This window comes from Ranitomeya imitator, chromosome 4 (genome assembly GCF_032444005.1).
Source record: "Ranitomeya imitator isolate aRanImi1 chromosome 4, aRanImi1.pri, whole genome shotgun sequence".
NCBI classification, from domain to species: Eukaryota; Metazoa; Chordata; class Amphibia; order Anura; family Dendrobatidae; genus Ranitomeya; species Ranitomeya imitator.
This window is the reverse complement of record NC_091285.1, coordinates 703,146,420-703,174,321: the sequence shown is the minus strand read 5'-3', so window position 1 is coordinate 703,174,321 and position 27,902 is coordinate 703,146,420. Positions and strand designations below refer to the sequence as shown.

At 44.5% G+C, this 27,902-nt stretch overlaps 1 protein-coding gene across 1 annotated transcript in view; it reads left to right on the top strand.

Annotated features, from left to right (window-relative positions):
• Positions 1-27,902, top strand: part of LOC138677399 (uncharacterized) — a 628,383-nt gene that overhangs the window by 588,232 nt on the left and 12,249 nt on the right. The window contains exon 29 of the mRNA XM_069767493.1: positions 11,198-11,326. Coding sequence (XP_069623594.1) covers positions 11,198-11,326 — 129 coding nt within the window. The remainder of the gene's footprint in view (positions 1-11,197; positions 11,327-27,902) is intronic.

Genomic DNA, 27,902 nt, shown 5'->3' with positions numbered 1-27,902 from the left:
GTTTTTGCCACTGCATTTGGGGACACTTTCAAAGTTTTCCCAATTTTTCGGACTGACTGACCTTAATTTCTTAAAGTAATGATGGCCACTCATTTTTCTTTACTTAGCTGCTTTTTTCTTGCCATAATACAAATTCTAACCAACTATCAGCTGTGTATCCACCAGACTTCTGCACTACACAACTGATGGTCCCAACACCATTTATAAGGCAAGAAATACCACTTATTAAACCTGACAGGGCACACCTGTGAAGTGAAAACCATTCCCGGTGAATACCTCTTGAAGCTCATCAAGAAAATGCCAAGAGTGTGCAAAGCAGTCATCAAAGCAAAAGGTGGCTACTTTGAAAAACCTAGAATATGAGACATATTTTCAGCTGTTTCACATTTTTTTGTTAAGTTTATAATTCCACATGTGTTAATTCATGGTTTTGATGCCTTCAGTTTGAATGCACAATTTTCATAGTCATGAAAATACAGAAAAATCTTTAAATGAGAAGGTGTGTTCAAACTTTTGGTCTGTACTGTATGTGGTATGTTGTATGTATGTTGTATGTATGTATGTATGTAGCATGTATGTATGTAGTATGTATGTAGTAGGTTGTATGTATGTAGTATGTTGTATGTATGTATGTAGTATGTATGTATGTTGTATGTATGTAGTATGTATGTATGTAGTATGTTGTATGTATGTATGTAGTATGTATGTATGTTGTATGTATGTAGTATGTATGTATGTAGTATGTTGTATGTATGTTTGTGGGGAGTTTTTTTACATTCGGATGATGGGACTACTACTGTCCCATCATTGGCTAATGTGTCAATCACTGTCATTGTAGCAGGCATAGCCCGATGGGACTTTTAATCCCATCGGACGATGCCTGCACACAGATACAAAGACCCATGGCAGGCCCACAGAGACCCCCGAGAGGCCCGTACAGACCCCCGGAAGTCTCGCACAGACCCCAGAGAGGCCTGTAAGGCCCCGGCAGGCCCGCACAGACCCAGAGGACCGTACAGGCCCCGGCAGGCCCGCACAGACCCCCGAGAGGCCCGGCAGGCCCGCACAGACCCCCAAACGGCCCGCACAGACACCGCCCACACACACAGATACGCACAGTCTCTCCCCATGCACCGCCCACACTCTTCCCTCCTCCCAAACTGGATGTGCAAGGAAAAAAGGGTTTATTTTCATTCCGATATTTGTGTCCCATTGACTTGCATTGGTTTCCGGTATCGGAATCAGAGATACCCGATATATTTGTGGTATCGGTCAAATCTGATTCGATATTTCCCAATATCGGAAGGTATCGCTCAAATCTAGCCACCACACTGCTTCTTGCATTTTGCAGAGCTATGCCTCCCTCCCCCTGTGTGTTTGTGTGATGCTGTCCTCGCTCTGCATGTCCTGTTGCCAGGTTGGGTCAGTTACTATACCATCCACCACCTTGTCTTCCACTTCTACCCCCTCCTGACTTTCTGGCAATTGTGTCTCATCATCGTCCACCTCTTGTGACACTTTCCCTTGTGACCGTGGCTGCTCAAATATTTGTGCATCACTATATGCGATCTCCTCTTGCCCCGCTTCAAGTGGACCAGGTGAGAGGCCCGAATCTATAAATAGAAAAGTGAACAATTCTTCTGAGTGTCCAAGTGTGGGACAAGTTGTCTCCGGGCACTCAGCATGGTGGGAGGAAGTAGGATCAGGGTGAGAAATATGCTGTCCAGACTCACGGCTATTGAGTCTTGACCATGTGGAAGAAAGGCTGGTAGTGGTGGCAAAGTGACTGGAAGCTGTATTCGCTATCCAACCAACAACCTTTTGCCACTGCTCTGGGTTCAATAGTGGTGTGCTGCTGCGGTACCCTAGTAATTGTAACAGGAAGGTCAGGCGACAAGATGTGGGTGTTTGTTGTGGCACAATTTCAGCCTGCCCAAGGCCTCAATCTCTGCATGCACCATAACCATCACGTCCAGTTACCCGTCCATTGCCATGCGCCTTGCCCATTTGAAATGGAAGACAATATTTTCCACATTTACTACAAATGGCTGAATTTGGAGTACAGTTATATGTGATCCGTGTGACAGAAAATCACAGTTTTAAATAGCTGGCCTGTAGGTAACTATTTAAAACAGCACACTGGTGTCAATAACATCGCTAACACACTGAAACAAAATTGAAATGGAGGGCAGAAATGGTAGAATTTGGAGCGCAGTTATATGTGATCCGTGGGGTGTAAAACCGCAGTTATAAATAGCAGGCTTGTAGGTAACTATTTTTTACAGCAAACTGGTGTCAACAACTTCGAGAACACACTGCAACAATTTTTTTGCGCTGTTATATGAAAAGGATCTACTGTATTATGCAGTGCTGTATTATGCAGTGTAACGGGGTCTACTGTGCTGTAGTACCTCTTTCAGCACCCCCCGTGTTTCAGGAGGTCCACTCTGCTTTTGCTGGATTCTGAATGAAGGACGCTGGCTGGAATTCCTTGATTACGTGAGAGCATATAAAAGCTGACTGCTACTCCACGTATTTCCAGTCTAAAAGAACACACTTTATTCACAGCACACAGAATATATAAGACAGATACACAGGGCAGGCCAATAGAAAAACAGGCCAGACATACATTACAATAGCCGCAGAGGGCCGGAGCCTGCTGGTATTTACTTGTGGGAATTACAAAGGTGGGGGAGGTCAGAAGGAGAATATCTTGTCCCCTCTGCCCAGGGATGCAGCCTGTGGACTTATGCATTTCACATGGAACCTATTATACATAATATATACTGCATAACATATTCTTGGTGCTGGGGGTTCTGTAACACGGCTCCCCTTTTCAGCGACGCGATCGGCATACACAGTCTAATCCTTAACGGATCGGTTTGGGGATGACCGAAGTTTATGGGGTTGGTACAAGTTCCGTTTGTCGACTTAGTCCATCGGCATTACCGCTTTGTTTGCCGGGTCTGTAGTAGATGGTGAAGTCCAGAGGTTGTAGGGCTAAACTCCACCGCAGTAATCTGGCGTTGTCTCCGGAGACCCGATTAAGCCAGACTAGGGTATTATGGTCCGTTAGGAGAGAAAACTGTCGTCCATACAAATATGGTTGTAACTTTTTGAGTGCCCATACTATTGCCAGGCACTCCTTCTTGATGGCCGCATAGCTCACTTCACAGGGCAGTAGTTTCCGGCTACCGGGTGTTCTTGGCCGTCCGGCCCGACTTGGCTTAATACTGCCCCCAATCCAAACATAGAAGCATCGGTGTGAACAATGAAACATTTAGTTGGATCGGGTGCGGCCAATACAGGGGTATTGGTGAGGGCGTCCTTTAGCTGGAGGAAGGCTTCCTCACACTCTGGGGTCCAGGTTACCTGGCGGGGTTGGTTCTTATGGGTCAGATCAGTGAGGGGCTTGGCCACGCTGTTGTAATTGGGAACGAATTTCCAGCAATACCCCGCTGTCCCTAGAAATGCCATGACCTGGGTTTTAGTGCATGGGGTGGGCCATTTGGCTATGGCCTCAATCTTGGCTGGTTCTGGTCTCTGTTTCCCACTTCCCACCCAATGCCCTAAATACTGAACCTCTGCTTTGCCCATGTGACACTTGTTTGGGTTCAGGGTGATTCCGGCCTTGTGGATCCTGACTAATACTGTCTCTAGGTGATTTAGATGCTCTTCCCATGTCGCGCTGTAGATGGCGATGTCATCCAGGTAGGCACATGCATAGTCCTGGAGACCATCCAGAAGCCGGTCAGCCAGCCTCTGGAAGGTCGCCGGGGCAGTCTTCATCCCGAATGGCATAACTCGAAACTGGAATAAGCCAAACGGGGTGACAAATGCCGACTTGGGAATAGCATCAGGACTAAGGGGAATCTGCCAGTAGCCTTTGCATAGACCGATGGTGGTCAAATACTTTGCCCCCAACAGCCGGTCTAACAACTCATCCACATGCGGCATGGAATACGCATCCGTCACTGTTTTCTCATTGAGCTTACGATAGTCTACACAAAACTGTGTAGTCCCATCCTTCTTGGGCACTAACACTACGGGGGATGCCCAGGGACTATCTGACTCTTCAATGACCCCTAAACGCAACATCTCTTGCATCTCTTGTCGCATCCCTTCTCGTACAGACTCAGGGATGTGGAAGGGGGGTTGTCGCAGGGAGGTCTGATCCTGGGTCTCAACCTTGTGTTGTGCCAGGTGAGTGTACCCGGGTTTCCCCGAAAACATCCTCTGTCGCTGCCTCAACAACTCCTCCGCCTGCTGTCTCTCCCGGGGACCTAAGTCTTCACCCCAGTGTACCTGGTCCCATGTTTTAGACTGAGTCCTCTCCCCTAAGACATCAGGCAAGGGAAGACCGGCTAAATCCTCTGCTTCTGGTGCACAGATGGCCACTACCTCTTCAGGGCGCTCCTGATAGGGCTTCAGCATATTCACGTGGAACATGCGGATAACCCTAGGGTCGTCACAATTGGCGACATTATAGGTGGTGTCGGCTATTTTCCCCACTACCTGGTAGGGATCCTGCCATGCAGCTTGGAACTTGTTCTGCCTAGTGGACTCTAGCGCCAGGATCTTCTGCCCTATTTCCAAGGTGCGCTCTCTGGCCCTCCGATCGTACCATACGCGCTGGCACCGCTGGGCCACCTGCATGTTCCCACATACAGCCTGGGTCAGCTCCTGTAGGCGGTCCTGGAATTTCAGCTCATAGGGTACAATAGGAACCCCTTCTATGATGCCCTCCTCTTCCCAGTGTTCTAGCACTAAGTCTAGGGGTCCCCTTACCCATCTCCCGTATACCAATTTGAATGGGGAGAACCCCATGGATTCTTGGGGCACCTCTCGATAGGCAAACAGGAGGTGAGGCAAGAATTTCTCCCAGTCCATGTAGGTCCTGGTAAAAGTCCAAATGAGTTGTTTTAACATCCCGTTAAAGCATTCACACAACCCATTGGTTTGCAGGTGGTACGGGGAGCTTCTAATGGACTTTACGCCGCACAGCTTCCACAGTTGGTTGGCCACCTCTGCTGTAAACTGGGTACCCTGGTCTGAGAAAATCTTCCAGGGAAATCCAACCCGTGAGAAAACCTTGAGCAGGGCAGCCACCACCGTCTCTGCCAGTATATTAGGTAATGCAACCGCCTCTGGATACCATGTGGCATAATCTACCACTGCCAATATATACCTTTTCCCCGACAGACTGGGTTTGGCTAACGACCCTATCAGATCAACTGCTACTTGGCTAAATGGTTCCTCCACAATGGGGAGGGGGCGTAATTTGACCTTGCATCGATCTCCCCTCTTGCCAATGCGCTGGCAACTGTCACAGGTCTGGCAGTATTGACGAACATCATAGGTTACCCCGGCCAAAAGAAGTTTTGTGTCAGATGATGCCTGGTGCGACTGACGCCGAAGTGCCCGGCCAAGGGTATGTCATGAGAAATTTGCAGTAACTCCTGCCTATACTTCTTGGAAACTACCAGCTGTCATTTTATAGTGGGGCTCATCCCTGTGTGGTGCTGCTCTGTGATCCGATAGAGGAGTCCCTGCTTAAATATAAACTGTTCACCTTCCAGTACCCCTCTCCCCTCCTGTGCCTTCCCACGATATCCCTCCAATGAAGGATCCTCAAGTAACTCCCTCTTAAATTCATCTGGGGTGGCCCAAGAAATGTGTCTGGCTATGGGAATACGTGTAGGGCTGGGATGTCTTACCTGGGCCTCCTCTGAGTGGGATTCCGCCTCCGCAGCACGAGCTTGTCTCCGGGTGGTCACAGGATATGTCTCAGCCAGAGGGGCAACCGAGAAGGCAGACAACATGGGCCCCAAGTCATTTCCCAGCAAAACGTCTGCAGGCAAATCATCCATCAAGCCGACCTCAACAAGGCCATCCCCAACTCCCCAGTTCAGGTGAATCCTGGCAGTGGGCAGTCGATGTATGTATGGCTCCCCCTGCTACATGGACTGCCACTGTCCGGTCCGTCTTATCTTGGTCCCGGACGAGATGAGGCTTCACAAGGGTCAAAGTTGCTCCAGAATCTCTTAGTCCCTGCATGCGTTTCCCATTAACCCACACGACCTGTCGATGCTGTTGTCGATTATCTGCCCGGGCTGCCTGCACGGGGTCTACTTCTTGCAGCACTTCCTCCATGTCTTCCACCCCTTGGTTAGTTGTAGCCCCCAATGCCGGGTCAGCTTCGCCTTGGTAGCAGTGTACAGCGGCCCGGCAGAAGGTAGCTGTTCCCGCCTTTGGCCACTGGGTATGCTGAGTCCGGTTGGGACATTGTCTTTGCAGGTGGCCCAGTGGACGGCAGGTGTGGCATCGCGCCCCAGGGGAACTGTGGTAGGCCGTGTTTCTAGCTGGTCCCCCTACAATCTTCGGTGGTTTGGGGCCCTCCAGGTCCATGGGCGGACCCCTAGTGACCATCTTTGATCCGGACAACTGAGGCCTCCTGGCGTCATGATGTTCATCGGTCAGATGAGCGGCTTCCTCAAGAGTCATTGGCCGCCTGTCCTGAAGCCATTCCTGTGTCTCGGGGTTTAGTCCATTAAAGAATCGTTCTAACAATAAGAGCTGGAGGACGTCCTCCTTAGTGGTTGCTTGGCTCCCTTGTACCCACTGTAGCAGTGACCGCCGTAATTTACAGGCCCATTCAGCGTGGGTATCGGTTACTCGTTTTATAAGTCCGCGGAACTTTTGGCGGTATGCCTCTGGTGTCAGCGCATACCGGGCCAAGATCACTTCTTTGATCCGCTCATAGTCCAAACAGTCCTCATCAGGTACCGTGCTATAGGCGTTTGCTGCCCGGCCTGTCAGCTTGCTGGCCAGAATTTGAACCCATTCCTCCGGCTTCACTTGATGAAGGGCACACTGCCGCTCAAAGTCCTGCAGAAAGCCATCAATGTCTTCCTCTGCCTCCCCCAACTGTCGGAACGCATTATACTGGATCTTTTTGTGGCTTACTGTTGAAGGTACCTGGGCGGAGGCCAGAGCTCCCCTTGCTCGCTGACTCTCCTCTCTCCACTCTGCCATCTCCATCTTGGCCAGCTCCACTTTGGTCCGCTCTGCCTTCTCCATCTTGGTTAGCTCTATCCTGGTCCGCTCGGCCATCTCTTCCTTCAGATCAGTACGCACATCAGCCATCACCTCTCGTATGATCTCTGCTGCAGGGTTTGGGCCATAGAACGCCAGTCTGTTCTTTACCTCCCTCTGGAATTCAGTCTCCTCCACGTTCACATTGGGGAGCGCTGCACTGTCGTGTTCCATGATGGCTGCTATCAAATCCACTTTTGTTTTGTTGCTGGCGAATTAACCCTCGGGCTTCCACCAGATCTTTTAGTGTAGTCCTCTTTAACTTCTGGTAGTTGTCTTCCATTCATTCCTTTCCTCCTGTATAAGGGGTATCACATCCCGCTGTCTGCCACCAGTGTAACGGGGTCTACTGTGCTGTAGTACCTCTTTCAGCACCCCCCGTGTTTCAGGAGGTCCACTCTGCTTTTGCTGGATTCTGAATGAAGGACGCTGGCTGGAATTCCTTGATTATGTGAGAGCATATAAAAGCTGACTGCTGCTCCACGTATTTCCAGTCTAAAAGAACACACTTTATTCACAGCACACAGAATATATAACACAGATACACAGGGCAGGCCAATAGAAAAACAGGCCAGACATACATTACAATAACCGCAGGGGGCCGGAGCCTGCTGGTATTTACTGTGGGAATTACAAAGGTGGGGGAGGTCAGAAGGAGAATATCTTGTCCTCTCTGCCCAGGGATGCAGCCTGTGGACTGATGCATTTCACATGGAACCTATTATACATAATATATACTGCATAACATATTCTTGGTGCTGGGGGTTCTGTGACACGCAGTATCTATGCAGCTGGATTAGTCCTCAGAAGGACTGTTAGTTGAGATGGATATGCGTAGAATTTATTGCAGTATACCTATACTAACTAATAAACAAGCAAATATTTCCCTAGCTAAGCAGCACCTCTCTCTACACTGCCTGATTACAGAGTAGACTGTGACGAACTTGGTATTACCAAGTCTGATATAGACCTGATGATGCTGTGCAGCCAGACAATCAATGTAATGCCACAACTAACATGGCTGCGGCATTACATTGTGTGGCAGACATTCCCGGCATGTTCATTGTCTCTCTAAAGAGCGCCCAACACGCAGGGTGGGGACCCGAGCTCCCACTGAGCAACCCCAGAAATACTCGGCGATCTCCAAACATCTCGAGCAGTGAGATGCTCGGGCGAGTACAGAGTAGTGATGAGCATGCCGACACATCACTAGACACAATATTCCAAATGAGGCCTGACCAAGGAGGAGTAGAGGGGCATAATTACTTCATGTTATCTAGACTCAATGCTTCTCTTTTTACATCCCAGAACTGTGTTTGCCTTTTTTGCTGCTGCATCACACTGATGACTCATCTGCAGTCTGTGATCTATTAGTATAGTCAAGTCTTTTTCTCACATGCTGTTGCTTAGTTCAATTCTTCCCATTCTGTACATGTAATTTTCATTTTTCTTGAGCAGATGTAAAATCTTGAATTTCTCCCTGTTAAATACCATTCAGAATGAATCACCCCCTGTAGCCAGAAAGATAGATACATCGTAATAGAGGGCCAAAATGACCAAACCTGCCAAACGAGTAATGGAAAGTACTAAATACCATGTATCCTATCTGGAGCATATATATCCCTATAATAAGATGAAAAGGAGATATTGTTTGCTAAATGTCTCATTTTGAAAATACAGTTAGAAATTAATATGTGCATTTGCACTTTATGTATTGCGTCTTAACCTTAGGCTGCGCTGGCTTCTCCCCTTTTTTTGCTCTGTTATTGGTAAGTGGCTGACCACCACTGTTGCCGTGCGCCACACCTGGTTATGTGCGCCATTCTTTCTGTGTCTCAGTGATTGATAGGCTGCTGTTCACAGACAGCAGCCCTGCCCTGCCTCAGGATTTGTTTAATTATGCACCTGTGCCTCAGCCTGTTTCACTCTTCATCTGTGGCTCTAGATGGGCAGTGTGGAGGTTGGATCCGAAATGTCTGTCTGGACCTGGTCAACCTTTATCCTCTCTTGCCTACTCTGGCGCCATGGGGGTGACTCAGTATATGCTCCAGGTACAGCATGTTTTTAATGTGGTCTTGCATTTAGTTCATTTAGGAGGCCTTTATGGCACAGCGAATATAAAAAACGTAGTGTAGGACTGCCCCAATATGAGATTGCCGTGAAGAGGCGGGGTGGCTCAAAGAATTGATCAATTGTTTGCTAAATGTCTCATTTTGAAATTACCGTTAGAAATTAATATGTGCATTTGCACTTTATGTATTGCGTCTTAACCTTAGGCTGCGCTGGTTTCTCCCCTTTTTTTGCTCCGAAAAGGAGATATGTCTCACCATATGGGCAGTATTTGACTGAATAAGCAGATCGGCCCTATAATGTACTATCAGTTAGAGTAATATGTCACATAATAGAAATGGATGGAAGATCGAGACACTCCAATACATTTATCTCAAAAATGAGTTCAAAGAAAAATCATGTACAGTTATTCTGAGAATACTCTAAAGTCCTAAGTACCCCAGTAGTGAAATTCCCAGATCAATAGAGGGTATTTACACCTCTGTAGATAGTGCCCCATGAAAATGGACAGCCAACAACAGCTGAAATAGGAATTCTACTAGCTCATTGTCAAAGCTTAGGTCTGATAGACTGTGCAAATGTATAAAAAATACCGGTATCAAATAGTTTTGGAGCTTCATGTGAGCTTGAGCCCATTGTGATATGAAGAGATACAATAATATATGTGGCTAAAGTAATGAACACAAAACATAGCATGGCAGTCCATCAAAAGTTTTGTAGATGACGTGGATGAAGTCAAGATGAATCTTGATCAGTCTGCAGACAGACCAAAACAATCTTCTAGAGCCTAACAAATTAAAAAGGAAAAAAAGAGGTGTTTGTTAGAAAGGAAATGTATTAATGAAAATCATGTATATATGTTTACAGAAACAAAAGGCAAAATTCAAGATACAAAGAAGAGCAAAAAAGTAGGCTAACTCAAAAAAACCCTGAAGAACAATACTTCATTGAGCCCTGACTGGACAACTGATTGGAGCTCAATACTTGGCTTGGCTGTGAAGTCTCTGGAAGTGCCCACATCCTAAAAGCTTGTTGATTGGTTGTCCTGCAGCCTTTCAACAAACTTTATTCAGCACCGAACCCACCATGTTTCCAGTTCAAAACCCGTATTTTACAGTTTGGGTTCACTTATCCCTATTTGTAAGCCAAAACCAGGAGTGGATGAACAATACAGAAGTGTTTCTGTTAAACTTTACCTCTGATTGTTCCACTCTTTGTTTTGGCTTATGAAACTGATGTAAAATACTGACCAAATACTGACAGCCTTAGGCTAGGGCCACGTGAGCATGTAAAAAATTGCTCCTATTCTCATCCAGAAAATTGGGACGATTTGTTTATCACTTGTTGTTATCCATGTGCTGTCGATGTGCGGTCTGTTTTTTTAAATTAGCAGCAATTAATCTTTTACAGAACCATTTAGATTTCCCATATCTTACATAATTGCATTATATCTGTAAAAATTGGATGCCTTACTGTTTTCTTACATGATTTCAGAGTCAAGTTGTAGCATGCTGAATACAGCTAAGAAAAACATGATCTGCACTGTCTCATTGAATAACATTGGTCTGAGTGCAATCCCCTTTTTATCAGACTGCATTCATAATAATAATAATAATAATAATAATTTTATTTATATAGCGCCAACATATTTATACCCTCGTGTGAGCGAGCCCTTATTCCTGCACTACAGATTTACCATTCTCCAGCTCCATTAATGTATGATGTGAGGTGAGAAAGCATTAATATAGCACAAAGTTGTGTGATAATATATCAGTATAGCAGAGACTTAACAGCCTAGAATCAAGGACATGAGATTGTCACACTGCTCACAGAGGAATGCCTACACTGATATATCTTATCATAAACCCCTTCAACCGTGTAGACTTTAAGAAGTTTTCTGAGTAAAAAAACATCATTGGAATAAATGTCTTAATTTTATTGTAGTTAAGATCTGATTTCTTTGGCTACATTTGGGATGTGGCTGATGTTTTGCATTTCTTAATTCATTGTTTTTGCTTTATTTTTATTTTAGAATCTTGATAAAGGAAACAAAAAATTTGGCTTTCAAAGAATCAAAAAACCTGAACAGACCATAGACACAGTATATACAAGAGTAAAATACCTTGTCACAGGCCGTCCAGGAGTATTGATCTGTCCTGAGGTATTTGGGGTCCTAAAATTGCTGGTTGGGTTGTTGCTTTAAATGATATATTTCTACTATCTTCAATAACTAACAATGGGTGCAAAAATCTATATTATGATCTTATATGTCAAGAATTATTTCAATTTTTATTTTATTTAAAGCAAAATGCATATCACATAAACTTCAGGCACTGTATATGAGTCTGCAGGCTGAAGTGCACAAAGATATACAAAGACTGACGGCCCACAATAACAATACACGTGCAAACTATTGCAGACACCTTATACAGAGGAAGTTGGAGATAACAGGACCTAAGAAGACAATAAGTACATAAAAATGGTGTATAAGCCTAAGATTAATGACCTGACCTTATAAAATATATCAACGTACTTACATTCAGAAAAAAATGTACAATTTTTCAGATAATTTGTATCGTCATACAAATGGTATCCACACGGAATTCAATGTTATAAATAAACAGTAAAGATGAGGGAAACCGAAAAGTACGAGGATCAGTCCCAGATACCTAATGTTCGTGCACGGGACCCGAACGCACACTTCTGCAAGAAGTCCGTGTTACTGTTTGGGTTCGGCATCCGGAAAAAAGCTTGTTGAAAACCAGCCAAGCATAAGCAGCCAGCTGAGGGCTGATATTCTAATACTGGGAAGGGGCCATCGGTACTGGCCCTCCTCAGCCTAAAAATGGCAGGCTGCAGCCACCCCAGAAAAAGTGTACCAATTAAATGCATGAATTCTGGTGTTTTTCCTGGCTCTTTCCCCTTGCATTGGTGCAGTGACAAGTGGGATAATAGCTTTGGGGTTGATGTCAGATTTGTATGCCAGATGACATCAAGCCCAAGTGTTAGTAATGGAGAGCAATCTATCAGACACACCCATTACTAATCCATAGAAGTAATAAAGGCACACACAGAAAAAGACCTTTACTTTAACAAAACACACAGAAAAAAGTGCCTTAATTTAATCCCTTAGAGACAGAGCCAATTCGTTAATGACCTTAAAGCTTAATAACCAGGCCAATTTTTACAATTCTCACCACTGTCATTTTATGTGGTTATAACTTTGGAATGCTTCAACAGATTATGACAATGCTTTTTCATGACATATTGTACTTCATGTTAGAGGTAAAATTTATTTCATATGACTTGTGTTTATTTATGAAAAAATGGAAATATGGCGAAAATTTTGAAAATTATGCAACTTTCAAATTTTGAATTTTTATGCCCTTAAATCAGAGAGTGGTGTCACACAAAATACTTAATAAATAATATTTCCCACATGTCTACTTTACATAAGCATGTCATAATCCCAACCCTAACTGTAATCCCAACCACAACCCTAACCATAGCCCTAACCTTAACTTTAGCCCAACTCACTTTAGCCAACCCTAACTTTAGCTCAACTCACTCTAGTCCAACCCTAATACTAACTTTAGCCCAACTCCCTTTAGCCAAAATCTAACCCTAATGGAAAAATGGAAATAAATACTTTTTTAAATTTTATTATTTTAGATAACGAAGGGGGTGATAAAGGGGGTTTGATTTACAATATTTTTTATTTTGATCACTGTGATGGGGTCTTTCACAGTGATCAAATGAACCAATAGGGAAAATTTCTTATCGTTGCCGGGTGCCAGCCTATAGATCTCGGCAGGCGCACTGCGAATGCGCCCACTATTTTCTCCCAGAAGAAGACACTGGCGGCCCAGGGTACTTCACAGGGACATGCAGGGAAACTAGAGGTACCAAAGGGCGTGATCGGGGACCGGGGGACCCTTTTTCTCTCTCCGCTAATCTGCGAACACATCAGAAGAGAGAGAAATTAAATGGAAAATCTGATTTTTTTTGTGATTGTCGTTATACCATTAATAGCGGCAATCGCAACATCGGGATCGGAAAATATTCAGAAACTTTCCCACGCTACAGTTCATATGAATTCATGCCACCAGGAAGCAGAGCTTCGGTAACGTCACTGCTAGTCATGCATTCCCAAGTCTTTTACAGCCGTGAGTGGCAGCATTAAAACCCCTCCTGATTGTAAATTAATTTAACCCCTTGAGATGGATTACAGCATGGGACATGACTGTACGGTGGACAGGTATGGGAAATTGTTGCTTTTTTATTTTGGATTTTTTTACAGGAGAATGAGGGTCTTCAGTTGGATTGAGCGTACAATAAACATATTAAAAACCTGTGTGTTTCTTTCTTTCAATAAAGTACTTTATTCTTAATGTGTGTGTGTATTTTTAACCCTTTCCTACAATTGGATTAATAATGGATAGGTGTCTCATTGATACCTCTCCATTATTAACCAGGCTTAATGTCACCTTACAATAGCAAGGTGACATTAACCCCTTTTTACCCCATATGCCAATGCTACAGGGCAGTGGGAAGAGAGAAACTAAGTGCCGGGTGGCTGGGGGCAGATACTTTTAGCCGTTGGGCAATAACCATGGTCCCTTTCTAGGCTATTACTATCTGCCGTCAGTCACTGGCTTTCCCTCTCTGGAAGAGAAAATTGTGCGGGAGCCTACGCCAGTTTTTCCGTGAATTAACTCTTAAATTTAACACCTACTGCTCCAAAATTTAACACACAAACACTACTAACATTATTAGTGAGGGATGTATAAAAATATAACAGATATGCGATTGTTTACTCTATGTATGTTAGGGGTCGAGTTCCTGCCTCTGTACAGGGGGAATCTCGAGCCATCTCCGCTGCTGTCTCCCATTCTTCTCCTGCCGCAGTGGAGCCTGCTCAGCGGAGGCGTCGGTCCCAGCGTCATGCTCAGTCTGACACTGTGCAAAGGGTTACTGCTGTCCTTCCAGCTTCTGCCTTTGTGGCCAGTACTGGTCAGCAGTGAGCAGACGTCTTGGGACTAAGTCCTACTTTTCCCTTCTGAGCATGCCCAGGGTAAGATCTCTCATTGGAGATCAAGGGTCACATGCTCGGGTACTGCAGCAAATCCTATTGGTCCTCTAGGAAGGTCCTGAAGGTGTTCAACATCTGTGGCAGTCTCTCATTGGTCCTTCTAGGAAGGTCCTGTACTTGCTGCAGCTATAAGAGGTGCGCATGACCGCACGGCCATGCGCTAGTGTCATTTTATGTACGAGCTCAGTGCCAGTGTGGTCATGTTTGTGTGTGTATTCAGGGACCCGGCTGAAATAAGCCCCTAGAATGCTGGCACCTCCAGCGAGCAGTTTCATGTTTGCATTTGACTGCATGACTACCATCTGCTCTACTAAGTAGCTGTGTTCCTCTGTGAGCCAAACAGGGCACAGCGTTATCTTTGCTAACAGACTCTGTGAAATAACAGAGTCTGTTTATACTACTAAAAAGTACCGCCATATCTAGCTGCAGGTGCTTCCCTGAACGGTGGATCCCGGGTTGCGAACGCACCAACTTCTTCTAATCTAATATATAAAGCTGAATGTGTGTGTGTGTGTGTGTGTGTGTGAGTGTGTGTATGTCCAGGATTGGCACCTGAACCGTCGCAGCTACAGCCACAAAATTTTGCACAGTCACACGTCTGGACCCTGAGAGCGTCATAGGCTATGTTGTGAGGTGAAAGTTTAACCCCGCGCTTTCTAATTCACCAAACAATCCCTATCTACATAATGGGGAAAAAGTGAAAGGAAAAGTGTTGGATGCAGATTGACAGCTGCCAGATGTGAACAAGGGGGACTTAAAGAATGAGAGCGATGGCGCCAAAGAGTATATACCGTACAGTTGCTAAGGTGGGGCCCCGACATGGGATACTCACCACTAGGGTTGAGCGAAACGGGTCGAACATTTTCAAAAGTCGCCGACTTTTGGCGAAGTCGAGTTTCATGAAACCCGATCCGACCCCTGTGCGTGGTCGGCCATGCGGTACGCGACTTTCGCGCCAAAGTCGCGTTTCAATGACGCGAAAAGCGCCATTTCTCAGCCAATGAAGGTAAACGCAGAGTGTGGGCAGCGTGATGACATAGGTCCTGGTCCCCACCATCTTAGAGAAGGGCATTGCAGTGATTGGCTTGCTGTCTGCGGCGTCACAGGGGCTATAAAGTGGAGTTCCCGCCGACCGCCATGTTACTGCTGCTGATCTGAGCTTAGGGAGAGGTTGCTGCCGCTTCGTCAGAAGCAGGGATAGCGTTAGGCAGGGTCCATTAACCACCAAACCGCTTGTGCTGTAGCGATTTCCACTGTCCAACACCACCTTCGGTGTGCAGGGACAGTGGAAGCTCCTTTTTTTTTTTTTTTCCTCAGTGCTGTAGCTCATTGGGCTGCCCTAGAAGGCTCCCTGATAGCTGCATTGCTGTGTGTACGCCGCTGTGCAAACCAACTGCTTTTTTCAAAGCACAAATCCTCTTGTTCCTTCCTTTCTGCACAGCTATCTTGTTTGTTTGTCCACACTTTTTATTTAATTTGTGCATCAGTCCACTCCTTATTGCTGCCTGCCATACCTGGCTGAGATTACTGCAGGGAGATAGTAATTGAAGGACAGTTCCTTTTTTTTTTTTTTTTTTTTTTGTGGGAGATTAAGATTGACATTTCTGCTAGAGTGCCATCTCTGTCTGTGTCATCTCTCACTCAGTGGGCCATAGAAAGCCTATTTATTTTTTTGCTTGATTTGGGTTCCAAAATCTACCAGAAAAAATCACAACATCAATCAGTGGGAGAAAAATATTGGCCTCAGGGCTTGTGTGCCACTCCTGACTCCTGTGTGCATCATCACTCACTCAGTGGGCCATAGAAAGCCTATTAATTTTTTTGCTTGATTTGAGTTCTAAATTCTACCTGAAAAAATCAATAAATCAATCAGTGGGAGATTAATATTGGCCTTTGGGCTTGTGTGCCAGTCCTAAGCGTGCCATCTCTCTCTCTCAGATAGTGGGCCATAGAAAGCCTATTTATTATTATTTTTTTTTATTGGGTTTATAAATTTTCCCTGGAAAAAAAAAAAAAATGGGAGATTAACCCCTTTACCCCCAAGGGTGGTTTGCACGTTAATGACCGGGCCAATTTTTACAATTCTGACAACTGTCTCTTTATGAGGTTATAACTCTGGAACGCTTCAATGGATCCTGGTGATTCTGACATTGTTTTCTCGTGACATATTGTACTTCATGACAATGGTAAAAATTATTTGATAGTACCTGCGTTTATTTGTGAAAAAAACGGAAATTTGGCGAAAATTATGAAAATTTCGCAATTTTCCAACTTTGAATTTTTATGCAATTAAATCACAGAGATATGTCACACAAAATACTTAATAAGTAACATTTCCCACATGTCTACTTTACATCAGCACAATCTTGGAACCAAAATTTTTTTTTGTTAGGGAGTTATAAGGGTTAAAAGTTGACCAGCAATTTCTCATTTCTACAACACCATTTTATTTTAGGGACCACATCTCATTTGAAGTCATTTTGAGGGGTCTATATGATAGAAAATACCCAAGTGTGACACCATTCTAAAAACTACACCCCTCAAGGTGCTCAAAACCATATTCAAGAAGTTTATTAACCCTTCTGGTGCTTCACAGGAATATTTTGAATGTTTAAATAAAAATGAACATTTAACTTTTTTTCACAAAAAATTTAATTCAGCTCCAATTTGTTTTATTTTACCAAGGGTAACAGGAGAAAATGGACCCCAAACATTGTTGTACAATTTGTCCTGAGTATGCCAATACCCCACATGTGGGGGTAAATCACTGTTTGGGCGCATGGCAGAGCTCGGAAGCGAAGGAGTGCCATTTGACTTTTCAATGCAAAATTGACTGGAATTGAGATGGGACGCCATGTTTCGTTTGGAGAGCCACTGATGTGCCTAAACATTGAAACCCCCCACAAGTGACACCATTTTGGAAAGTAGACCCCCTAAGGAACTTATCTAGAGGTGTGGTGAGCACTTTGACCCACCAAGTGCTTCACAGAAGTTTATAATGTAGAACCGTAAAAATAAAAAATCATATTTTTTCACAAAAATTATCTTTTTGCCCCCAATTTTTTCTTTTCCCAAGGGTAAGAGAAGAAATTGGACCCCAAAAGTTGTTGTACAATTTGTCCTGAGTACGCGGATACCCCATATGTGGGGGCAAACCACTGTTTGGGTGGATGGGAGAGCTCGGAAGGGAAGGAGCGCCGTTTGACTTTTCAAAGCAAAATTGACAGGAATTGAGATGGGACGCCATGTTGCGTTTGAAGAGCCACTGATGTGCCTAAACATTGAAACCCCCCACAAATGACACCATTTTGGAAAGTAGACCCCCTAAGGAACTTATCTAGAGGTGTGGTGAGCACTTTGACCCACCAAGTGCTTCACAGAAGTTTATAATGCAGAGCCGTAAAAATAAAACAAAATTTTTTTCCCACAAAAATTATTTTTTTAGCCCCCAGTTTTGTATTTTCCTGAGGGTAACAGGAGAAATTGGACCCCAAAATTTGTTGCCCAATTTGTCCTGAGTGCGATGATACACCATATGTGGGGGGAACCACTGTTTGGGCACATGGGAGGGCTCAGAAGCGAAGGAGTGCCATTTGAATGCAGACTTAGATGGAATGGTCTGCAGGTGTCACATTGCGTTTGCAGAGCCCCTAATGTACCTAAACAGTAGAAACCCCCCACAAGTGACACCATTTTGGAAAGTAGACCCCCTTAGGAACTTATCTAGATGTGTGCTGAGCGCTTTGACCCACCAAGGGCTTCACAGAAGTTTATAATGGAGAGCCGTAAAAATAAAACAAAAATTTTTTCCCACAAAAATTATTTTTTAGCCCCCAGTTTTGTATTTTCCCGAGGGTAAAAGGAGAAATTCGACCCCACAATTTGTTGTCCAATTTGTCCTGAGTGCGCTGATACCCCATATGTGGGGGGGAACCACTGTTTGGGCGCATGGGAGGGCTCGGAAGGGAAGGAGCTCCATTTGGAATGAGGACTTAGATGGAATGGTCTGCAGGTGTCACATTGCATTTGCAGAGCCCCTAATGTACCTAAACAGTAGAAACCTCCCACAAGTGACACCATTTTGGAAACTAGACCCCCTAAGGAACTCATCTAGATGTGTTATGATAGCTTTGAACCCCCAAGTGTTTCACTACAGTTTGTAACGCAGAGCCGTGAAAATTAAAAAAAAAAATCTTTGCCCCCAAAATTATTTTTTAGCCCCCAGTTTTGTATTTTCCCGAGGGTAAGAGGAGAAATTCGACCCCAAAAGTTGTTGTCCAATTTGTCCTGAGTACGCTGATACCCCGTATGTTGGGGGAAACCAACGTTTGAGCGCATGGCAGAGCTCGGAAGGGAAGGAGCGCCATTTGGAATGCAGACTTAGATGGAATGGTCTGCAGACGTCACATTGCGTTTGCAGAACCCCTAATGTACCTAAACAGTAGAAACCCCCCACAAGTGACCCCATATTGGAAACTAGACCCCCCAGGGAACTAATCTAGATGTGTTGTGAGAACTTTGAACCCCCAAGTGTTTCACTACAGTTTATAACGCAGAACCGTGAAAATAAAAAATCTTTTTTTTTTCCCACAAAAAATATGTTTTAGCCCCGAGTTTTGTATTTTCCCAAGGGTAGCAGGAGAAATTGGACCCCAAAAGTTGTTGTCCTATTTGTCCTGAGTACGGTGATACCCCATATGTTGGGGTAAACCCCTGTTTGGGCACACGGGAGAGCTCGGAAGGGAAGAAGCACTGTTTTACTTTTTCAACGCAGAATTGGCTGGAATTGAGATCGGACGCCATGTCGCGTTTGGAGAGCCCCTGATGTGCCTAAACAGTGGAAACCCCCCAAATATAACTGAAACCCTAATCCAAACACATCCCTAACCCTAATCCCAACAGTAACCCTAACCACACCTCTAACCCTGACACACCCCTAACCCTAATCCCAACCCTATTCCCAACCGTAAATGTAATCTAAACCCTAACTGTAACTTTAGCCCCAACCCAAACTGTAGCCCTAGCCCTAACCCTAGCCCTAACCCTAATCCTAACCCTAGCCCTAACCCTAGCCCTAACCCTAGCCCTAACCCTAACCCTAGCCCTAACCCTAGCCCTAACCCTAGCCCTAACCCTAGCCCTAACCCTAGCCCTAACCCTAGCCCTAAGCCTAGCCCTAACCCTAACTCTAACCCTAGCCCTAATGGGAAAATGGAAATAAATACATTTTTTTAATTTTTCCCTAACTAAGGGGGTGATGAAGGGGGGTTTGATTTACTTTTATAGCGGGTTTTTTAGTGGATTTTTATGATTGGCAGCCGTCACACACTGAAAGACGCTTTTTATTGCAAAAAATATTTTTTGCGTTACCACATTTTGAGAGCTATAATTTTTCTATATTCTGGTCCACAGAGTCATGTGAGGTCTTGTTTTTTGCGGGACGAGTTGATGTTTTTATTGGTAACATTTTCGGGCACGTGACATTTTTTGATCGCTTTTTATTCCGATTTTTGTGAGGCAGAATGACCAAAAACCAGCTATTCATGAATTTCTTTTGGGGGAGGCGTTTATACCGTTCCGCGTTTGGTAAAATTGATGAAGCAGTTTTATTCTTCGGGTCAGTACGATTACAGCGACACCTCATTTATATCATTTTTTTATGTTTTGGCGCTTTTATACGATAAAAACTATTTTATAGAAAAAATAATTATTTTTGCATCGCTTTATTCTCAGGACTATATTTTTTTTATTTTTTTGCTGATGATGCTGTATGGCAGCTCGTTTTTTGCGGGACAAGATGACGTTTTCAGCGGTACCATGGTTAGTTATATCTGTCTTTTTTATCGCGTGTTATTCCACTTTTTGTTCGGCGGTATGATAATAAAGCGTTGTTTTTTGCCTCGTTTTTTTTTTTTTTTCTTACAGTGTTTACTGAAGGGGTTAACTAGTGGGCCAGTTTTATAGGTCGGGCCGTTACGGACGCGGCGATACTAAATATGTGTACTTTTATTGTTTTTTTTTTTATTATTTAGATAAAGAAATGTATTTATGGGAATAATATTTTTATTTTTTTTTTCATTATTTTGGAATATTTTTTTTTATTTTTTTTTACACATTTGAAATTTTTTTTTTTTACTTTTTTACTTTGTCCCAGGGGGGGACATCACAGATCAGTGATCTGACAGTTTGCACAGCACTCTGTCAGATCTCTGATCTGATAGGAGTGCAGGCTGCTTCACAGTGCCTGCTCTAAGCAGGCTCTGTGAAGCCACCTCCCTCCCTGCAGGACCCGGATCCGCGGCCATCTTGGATCCGGGGCTGGAGGGAGCAGGGAGGGAGGTGAGACCCTCGCAGCAACGCGATCACATCGCGTTGCTGCGGGGGGCTCAGGGAAGCCCGCAGGGAGCCCCCTCCCTGCGCGGTGCTTCCCTGTACCGCCGGCACATCGCGATCATCTTTGATCGCGGTGTGCCGGGGGTTAATGTGCCGGGGGCGGTCCGTGACCGCTCCTGGCACATAGTGCCGGATGTCAGCTGCGATAAACAGCTGACACCCGGCCGCGATCGGCGGCGCTCCCCCCGTGAGCGCTGCCGATCGCATATGACGTACTATTGCATCCTTGGGAAGTAAAGCCCACCCCACATGGACGCAATAGTACGTCTAATGGCAGAAAGGGGTTAATTTTGGCCTCTGGGCTTGTGTGCCAGTCCTGAGCGTGCCATCTCTCTCACAAATAGTGGGCCATAGAAAGCCTATTTATTTTTTGGGTTGATTTGGGTTCCTAATTCTACCTGAAAAAATCAATCAATCAATCAGTGGGAGAAAAATATTGGCCTCAGGGCTTGTGTGCCACTCCTTACTCCTGTGTGTGCCATCTCTCACTCAGTGGGCCATAGAAAGCCTATTAATTTTTTTGCTTGATTTGGGTTCCAAAATCTACCTGAAAAAATCACTAAATCAATCAGTGGGAGATTAATATTGGCCTCTGGGCTTGTGTGCCACTCCTGACTCCTGTGTGCGTCATCTGTCACTCAGTGGGCCCTAGAAAGCCTATTTTTTGTTTTATTTGTTTTCTAAATTCTCCCTGAAACAATCATTTTATTTTCTTTGGTTTCTAAATTATTCCTGAAAAAAATCATTATTTTGGTATTTTTTTTTCTCTCAAGTCTCCCTGAAAAAAAAAAAAAAAAAAAAATCTGTGGGAGATTCATATTGCCCCTTCTGCTTGTGTGCCAGTCTTGACTCCTGGGTGTGCCATCTCTCTCTCTCTCTCCCCAATTGTGGGCCATAGAAAGCCTATTAATTTTTTTGCTTGATTTGGGTTCCAAAATCTACCAAAAAAAATAACTAAATCAATCGGTGGGAGATTAATATTGGCCTCTGGGCTTGTGTGCCACTCCTGACTCCTGTGTGCGTCCTCTCTCACTCAGTGGGCCCTACAAAGCCTTTTTTTTTTTTTTCTAAATTCTCCCTGAAACAATCATTTCATTTTATTTGTTTTATAAATTCTTCTGTAAAAAATAATTTTCTTTTTAATTTTTTTTTTTTCTGAAGTCTCCCTTTTAAAAAAAAACAAACACAAATCAGTGGGAGATAAATATTTACATTTGCGCTTCAGTGACAGTCCTGCGTGTGTGCCATCTCATTTGTTGCCAACAACAACAGAGTGTGTAACATTGTGGCTGATTTTCGTTGTGGTCTCACCCACCTGTAAACGGGTAGCTAAATCATACTGAAGTTATAGCTCACCGTGTAAGTTGTGTGACAGCAACAAATACCGTTCCCCTGGAACCAATTTTAAATTGCCTACAGCCAGCCCATTTTATTATGTTAGGCCTTCGAAGCCTGTCTGCGGTCCCTCCTTCCACTAGGCCTCCACTGACCTGTCTACTGCTGCCCGTGTTCCCCTGGAACCAATTTTAAACTGCCTACAGGCAGCCCAATTTATTATGTTAGGGCTTCGAAGCCTGTCTGCGGTCCCTCCTTCCACTAGGCCTACACTGACCTGTCTACTGCTGCCCGTGTACCCCTTGAACCAACATCATAAAATAAAAAAAAAAGTATTTTGCTTATAAAAAAGAAAATACTGGTGAGATATCAAATGCAGACATTTTAACATTAAAAACAAACACACAACTAAAATCTGGTACAGTACTAAAAATGGCCACCAGCTACAATTACTTTATCCTGCAAGTATTTAACTGAAAGGTTTTTTAAATTGAAAACACAGATATGGCATCCACCGAGTGTTGTCCTGTCACGTCTTCTTTATATTATTGCCGAGAAGATGCAAAACAATGAAAATAATAAAATCATTAATTACCAAAATAATAGAGAAAGTCAACACCACATTGCAAATAAACATTCATTCCAAATAAAGAAGCAGGGCGCGTCCGAGGATGAGTATATACCTAATAAGAATATAATCACCCTCGGACGCGCAATGCTTATTTCCAACAGCCTTCCTTCCTAAGAATCAGCCCTTCCGTGGTGTAGAGAGACGTTGTGTTACACTCCAAGGTGTTCCCCAGGTTGCCTTTCCTGAGCTTCGATCTTCTGGCTCTCGTTTAGTAGTTGTTGGAAACTACGCTGCATTAGGCCTTCAAATTGGGTATGGGGTGTAGAGAGATGGTGTGTTCCACTCCAAGGTGTTCCCCAGGTTGCCTTTCCTGAGCTTCGATCTTCCGGCTCTCGTTTAGTAGTTCTTGGAAACTACACTGCATTAGGCCTTCAAATTGGGTATGGGGTGTAGAGAGAGGGTGTGTTACACTCCAAGGTGTTCCCCAGGTTGCCTTTCCTGAGCTTCGATCTTCATGCTCTCGTTTAGTAGTTGTCGGAAACTACGCTGCATTAGGCCTACAAATTGGGTATGGGGTGTAGAGAGAGGGTTTGTTACACTCCAAGGTGTTCCCCAGGTTGCCTTTCCTGAGCTTCGATCTTCCGGCTCTCGTTTAGTAGTTGTTGGAAACTACGCTGCATTAGGCCTTCAAATTGGGTATGGGGTGTAGAGAGATGGTGTGTTCCACTCCAAGGTGTTCCCCAGGTTGCCTTTCCTGAGCTTCGATCTTCCGGCTCTCGTTTAGTAGTTCTTGGAAACTACACTGCATTAGGCCTTCAAATTGGGTATGGGGTGTAGAGAGATGGTGTTTTCCACTCCAAGGTGTTCCCCAGGTTGCCTTTCCTGAGCTTCGATCTTCCGGCTCTCGTTTAGTAGTTCTTGGAAACTACACTGCATTAGGCCTTCAAATTGGGTATGGGGTGTAGAGAGAGGGTGTGTTACACTCCAAGGTGTTCCCCAGGTTGCCTTTCCTGAGCTTCGATCTTCATGCTCTCGTTTAGTAGTTGTCGGAAACTACGCTGCATTAGGCCTTCAAATTGGGTATGGGGTGTAGAGAGAGGGTTTGTTACACTCCAAGGTGTTCCCCAGGTTGCCTTTCCTGAGCTTCGATCTTCCGGCTCTCGTTTAGTAGTTGTTGGAAACTACGCTGCATTAGGCCTTCAAATTGGGTATGGGGTGTAGAGAGAGGGTGTGTTACACTCCAAGGTGTTCCCCAGGTTGCCTTTCCTGAGCTTCGATCTTCCGGCTCTCGTTTAGTAGTTCTTGGAAACTACACTGCATTAGGCCTTCAAATTGGGTATGGGGTGTAGAGAGAGGGTTTGTTACACTCCAAGGTGTTCCCCAGGTTGCCTTTCCTGAGCTTCGATCTTCCGGCTCTCGTTTAGTAGTTGTTGGAAACTACGCTGCATTAGGCCTTCAAATTGGGTATGGGGTGTAGAGAGATGGTGTGTTACACTCCAAGGTGTTCCCCAGGTTGCCTTTCCTGAGCTTCGATCTTCCGGCTCTCGTTTAGTAGTTCTTGGAAACTACACTGCATTAGGCCTTCAAATTGGGTATGGGGTGTAGAGAGAGGGTGTGTTACACTCCAAGGTGTTCCCCAGGTTGCCTTTCCTGAGCTTCGATCTTCCGGCTCTCGTTTAGTAGTTCTTGGAAACTACACTGCATTAGGCCTTCAAATTGGGTATGGGGTGTAGAGAGAGGGTTTGTTAAACTCCAAGGTGTTCCCCAGGTTGCCTTTCCTGAGCTTCGATCTTCCGGCTCTCGTTTAGTAGTTGTTGGAAACTACGCTGCATTAGGCCTTCAAATTGGGTATGGGGTGTAGAGAGAGGGTGTGTTACACTCCAAGGTGTTCCCCAGGTTGCCTTTCCTGAGCTTCGATCTTCCGGCTCTCGTTTAGTAGTTCTTGGAAACTACACTGCATTAGGCCTACAAATTGGGTATGGGGTGGAGAGAGATGGTGTGTTACACTCCAAGGTGTTCCCCAGGTTTCCTTGCCATTGCTTCGGTCTTCCGACTCTCGTTTAGTAGTTGTAGAAAAGTACACTGCATTAGGCCTACAAATTGGGTATGGGGTGGAGAGAGATGGTGTGTTACACTCCAAGGTGTTCCCCAGGTTGCCTTTCCTGAGCTTCTATCTTCAGGCTCTCATTAAATTGTGGTTAAATGGAACAACTGCATTTGGCGTACTAGTTGGTTTGGGGCCTACTATCGGTGTCTGCCACTCCTTGCTGTTCTCCTGGTTTCCTGTCCTGAAATTCCATTTTCAGGCTCTCGTTAAGTAGTTGTTAATGTTAGACTGCATTTGGCCTACTAGTTGGGTTGGGGCCTACTATCGGTGTCTGCCACTCCTTGCTGTTCTCCTCCACTTTACTACGGTTGCCAATTTTGAACTGCATTTCGACTACTTACTGATTTGGCCCTACTCTCTGTGTCAGCCTCTCATTCCAGTTGTCCTCCACTGCAATGCCCCCTGGTTATTCCTGTGTTACCAATTTTGAACTGCATTTAGCCCACTTTATTCTTTGGGCCTATATCTGTGTTTCCACTTCATCGTGCCCATTGCCCAGCCAGTGATAGATGAGTCTGCTGGTACATTGACCCATAACGCAACATTCCCCGTGCATGCTACACAACAACATTGTGACCCTGCTGAAAGTCAGGTTGCTCTTCCCGCATACCATACCACCTTACACGGGGACAAAGAGGAAGGTGCAGATGAAAGTGCAGGTTCCTTCATCAGGTGGGGGGAGGAATACTAGTTGGCGACGTCACTGGCACAGGGCCTCTCATAGTACGCAAAAGTGTTGCTGCCGGTGGGAGGCGCCCCCGCCGTGCAAACACACCGCTGTACTTTGAGGGGCCCTGTGCCAGTGCCAATGCCAACAAGTGGGCCCCCCCTGCTTGCTCAGGATCACAGCACTTGCAAAGTTGAAATACTTACCTCTCCCTGCTCCACTGCCGTGACGTGGTCCAGATTTCCTGGGCCCACTAATTACTTGAACCAGCCCTACCCCACACAACTTTAGCCAAATGACCCCCAATTTCAAATGCCTTCCAATTATTATAAGGTAAATTACGCTTGACAAGCTTCATTAAGAAGAATGGATGGTTTTGACATTAAAATGGGCACTCTAGGTGTTTTCCTGGCCCCCACTCACTGCCGACTATGCTGCCCCATTGACTTGCATTGGGTTTCGTGTTTCGGTCGATCCCGACTTTTCGCCATAATTGGCCGATTTCACTCGACCCGACTTTTGAGATAGTCGGGTTTCGCGAAACCCGGCTCGACTCTAAAAAGGTCAAGGTCGCTCAACTCTACTCACCACACATGGGGATATGAACACACACACAAAAGGCGCCACAAACTACCACGTGCTTGAACACATATACCACCCTCAGCACACATTTCACCACACATACACCAACCTCGCCACATAAAAGTCAAAACACAAAAGTCGCCGCTCAAAACTCGCCATGCGCAAAACTCGCCACATGCAAAACTAGGCTCACGCAAAACTCGCCACACGTGCAAAACTCACCTCATGGGAAAACTCGCCACATGCAAAACATGCACCCGTGGAAAAATTGCCACATGCACAAAAGTTGCAACACATGCAAAAGTTGCCTCACACAAAATTTGCACATACTCAAAAGGCACCACACATAAAACTTGCCACGTGCAAAACTCGCCATGCGCAAAACTTGCTGCAAACAACTTGCTACACTAACCTGTTACATGCAACTCGACACACAAAAAGTTGCTACACGCATGTCACCACACAAAACTCATCTCACAAAAGTCGCTACATGCATGTCGCCACACACAACATAACACACACAACTTGACACATGAAACTCGCCCTAAAACACACACACAAGTCTGGTATTATCCTTCAAAAATAAAAATCTGATTAATAATCAGACAAACTACAAGAGCAACAACTGTACCATATAGGAAATACGGCAGCTGTCAGTCACATGACCTGTCTATTATGTGTATGTGTTAGCTAATATATACTGCCAGGGGGGGAGGGCTTCGTGTTGGCTGGGGATTTATTAGGCTGCCAATTTAGCTTACAAATACTGAGGTAAAAATACTGAGCAAATAATGTGTGAATGAGGTCTAATACAGGAGGAGATGACATACAGATATATACTATGTACAGGGGAGATAACACACAGGTATATACTATATACAGGAGAAATGACACACAGGTATATACTATATAGAGGAGGAGATGACATACAGGTACATACTATATACAGGAGGAGATGACACACAGGTATATACTATATACAGGAGCAGATGACCTACAGGTATATACTATATACAGGAGTAGATGACATACAGGTATATACTATATATAGGAGGAGATGACATACAGGTATATACTATACACAGTGGAGATGACACACAGCAGGTATATACTATATACAGGGGAGATGAAATACAGGTATATACTATATACAGGAGATGACATACAGGTGTATATTATATATAAGAGAGATAACAAACATGTATATAATGAGGTGAAAATGAGAGGTGTGAGGTGAAAATGAAAATGTATGAGTGAAAAATGAGAGGAGTGAGGGAAAATAGTGGAGTGATCGGAAAATGACAGATGTGAGGTCGAAATGACAAGTGTTAGGGGGGAATGAAAGGAGTGAGGGAGAAAATGAGAGGTGTGAGGGAGAAAATGAGAGATGTGAGGGGAAAATGAGAGATGTGAGGGGGAAAATGAAAGATGTGATGGGGAAAATGAGAGGCGTGATGGGAAAATAAGAGAAGTGAGGTGCTATAACTAACCACAGATATTTACTATGCCCAGGCAACGCCGGGCTCTTCAGCTAGTAAATATATATATTCGGTGCATTCTGCCAACCCTAACAATGTTTAACCATGTCTCATATCCTGTCGGGTTCGGAAATTATTTAGCAAAAGCCGACAATTGAATTACTGGCTTTTTTGCTATCTAGCACTGTTTGTCAATTATATATATATATATATATATATATATATATATATATATATATATATATATATATATATATATATATATACGTATATATATATCCCTATACTATGTGTAGACATTTATTCTATATTTTCTTTTTTAACCTGTCAGTGTGATTTTACTATACACTTCACTGAATTGCCGGCTTTTCTATAGAACACCAGTCCGTATTTCTTGCAAGTCACACATGTGGTCCGTGTGTAATCAGTAGTGTTGAGCATTCCGATACTGCAAATATCGGGTATCGGCCAATATTTGCTGTATCGGAATTCCAATACTGATATTCCATTCC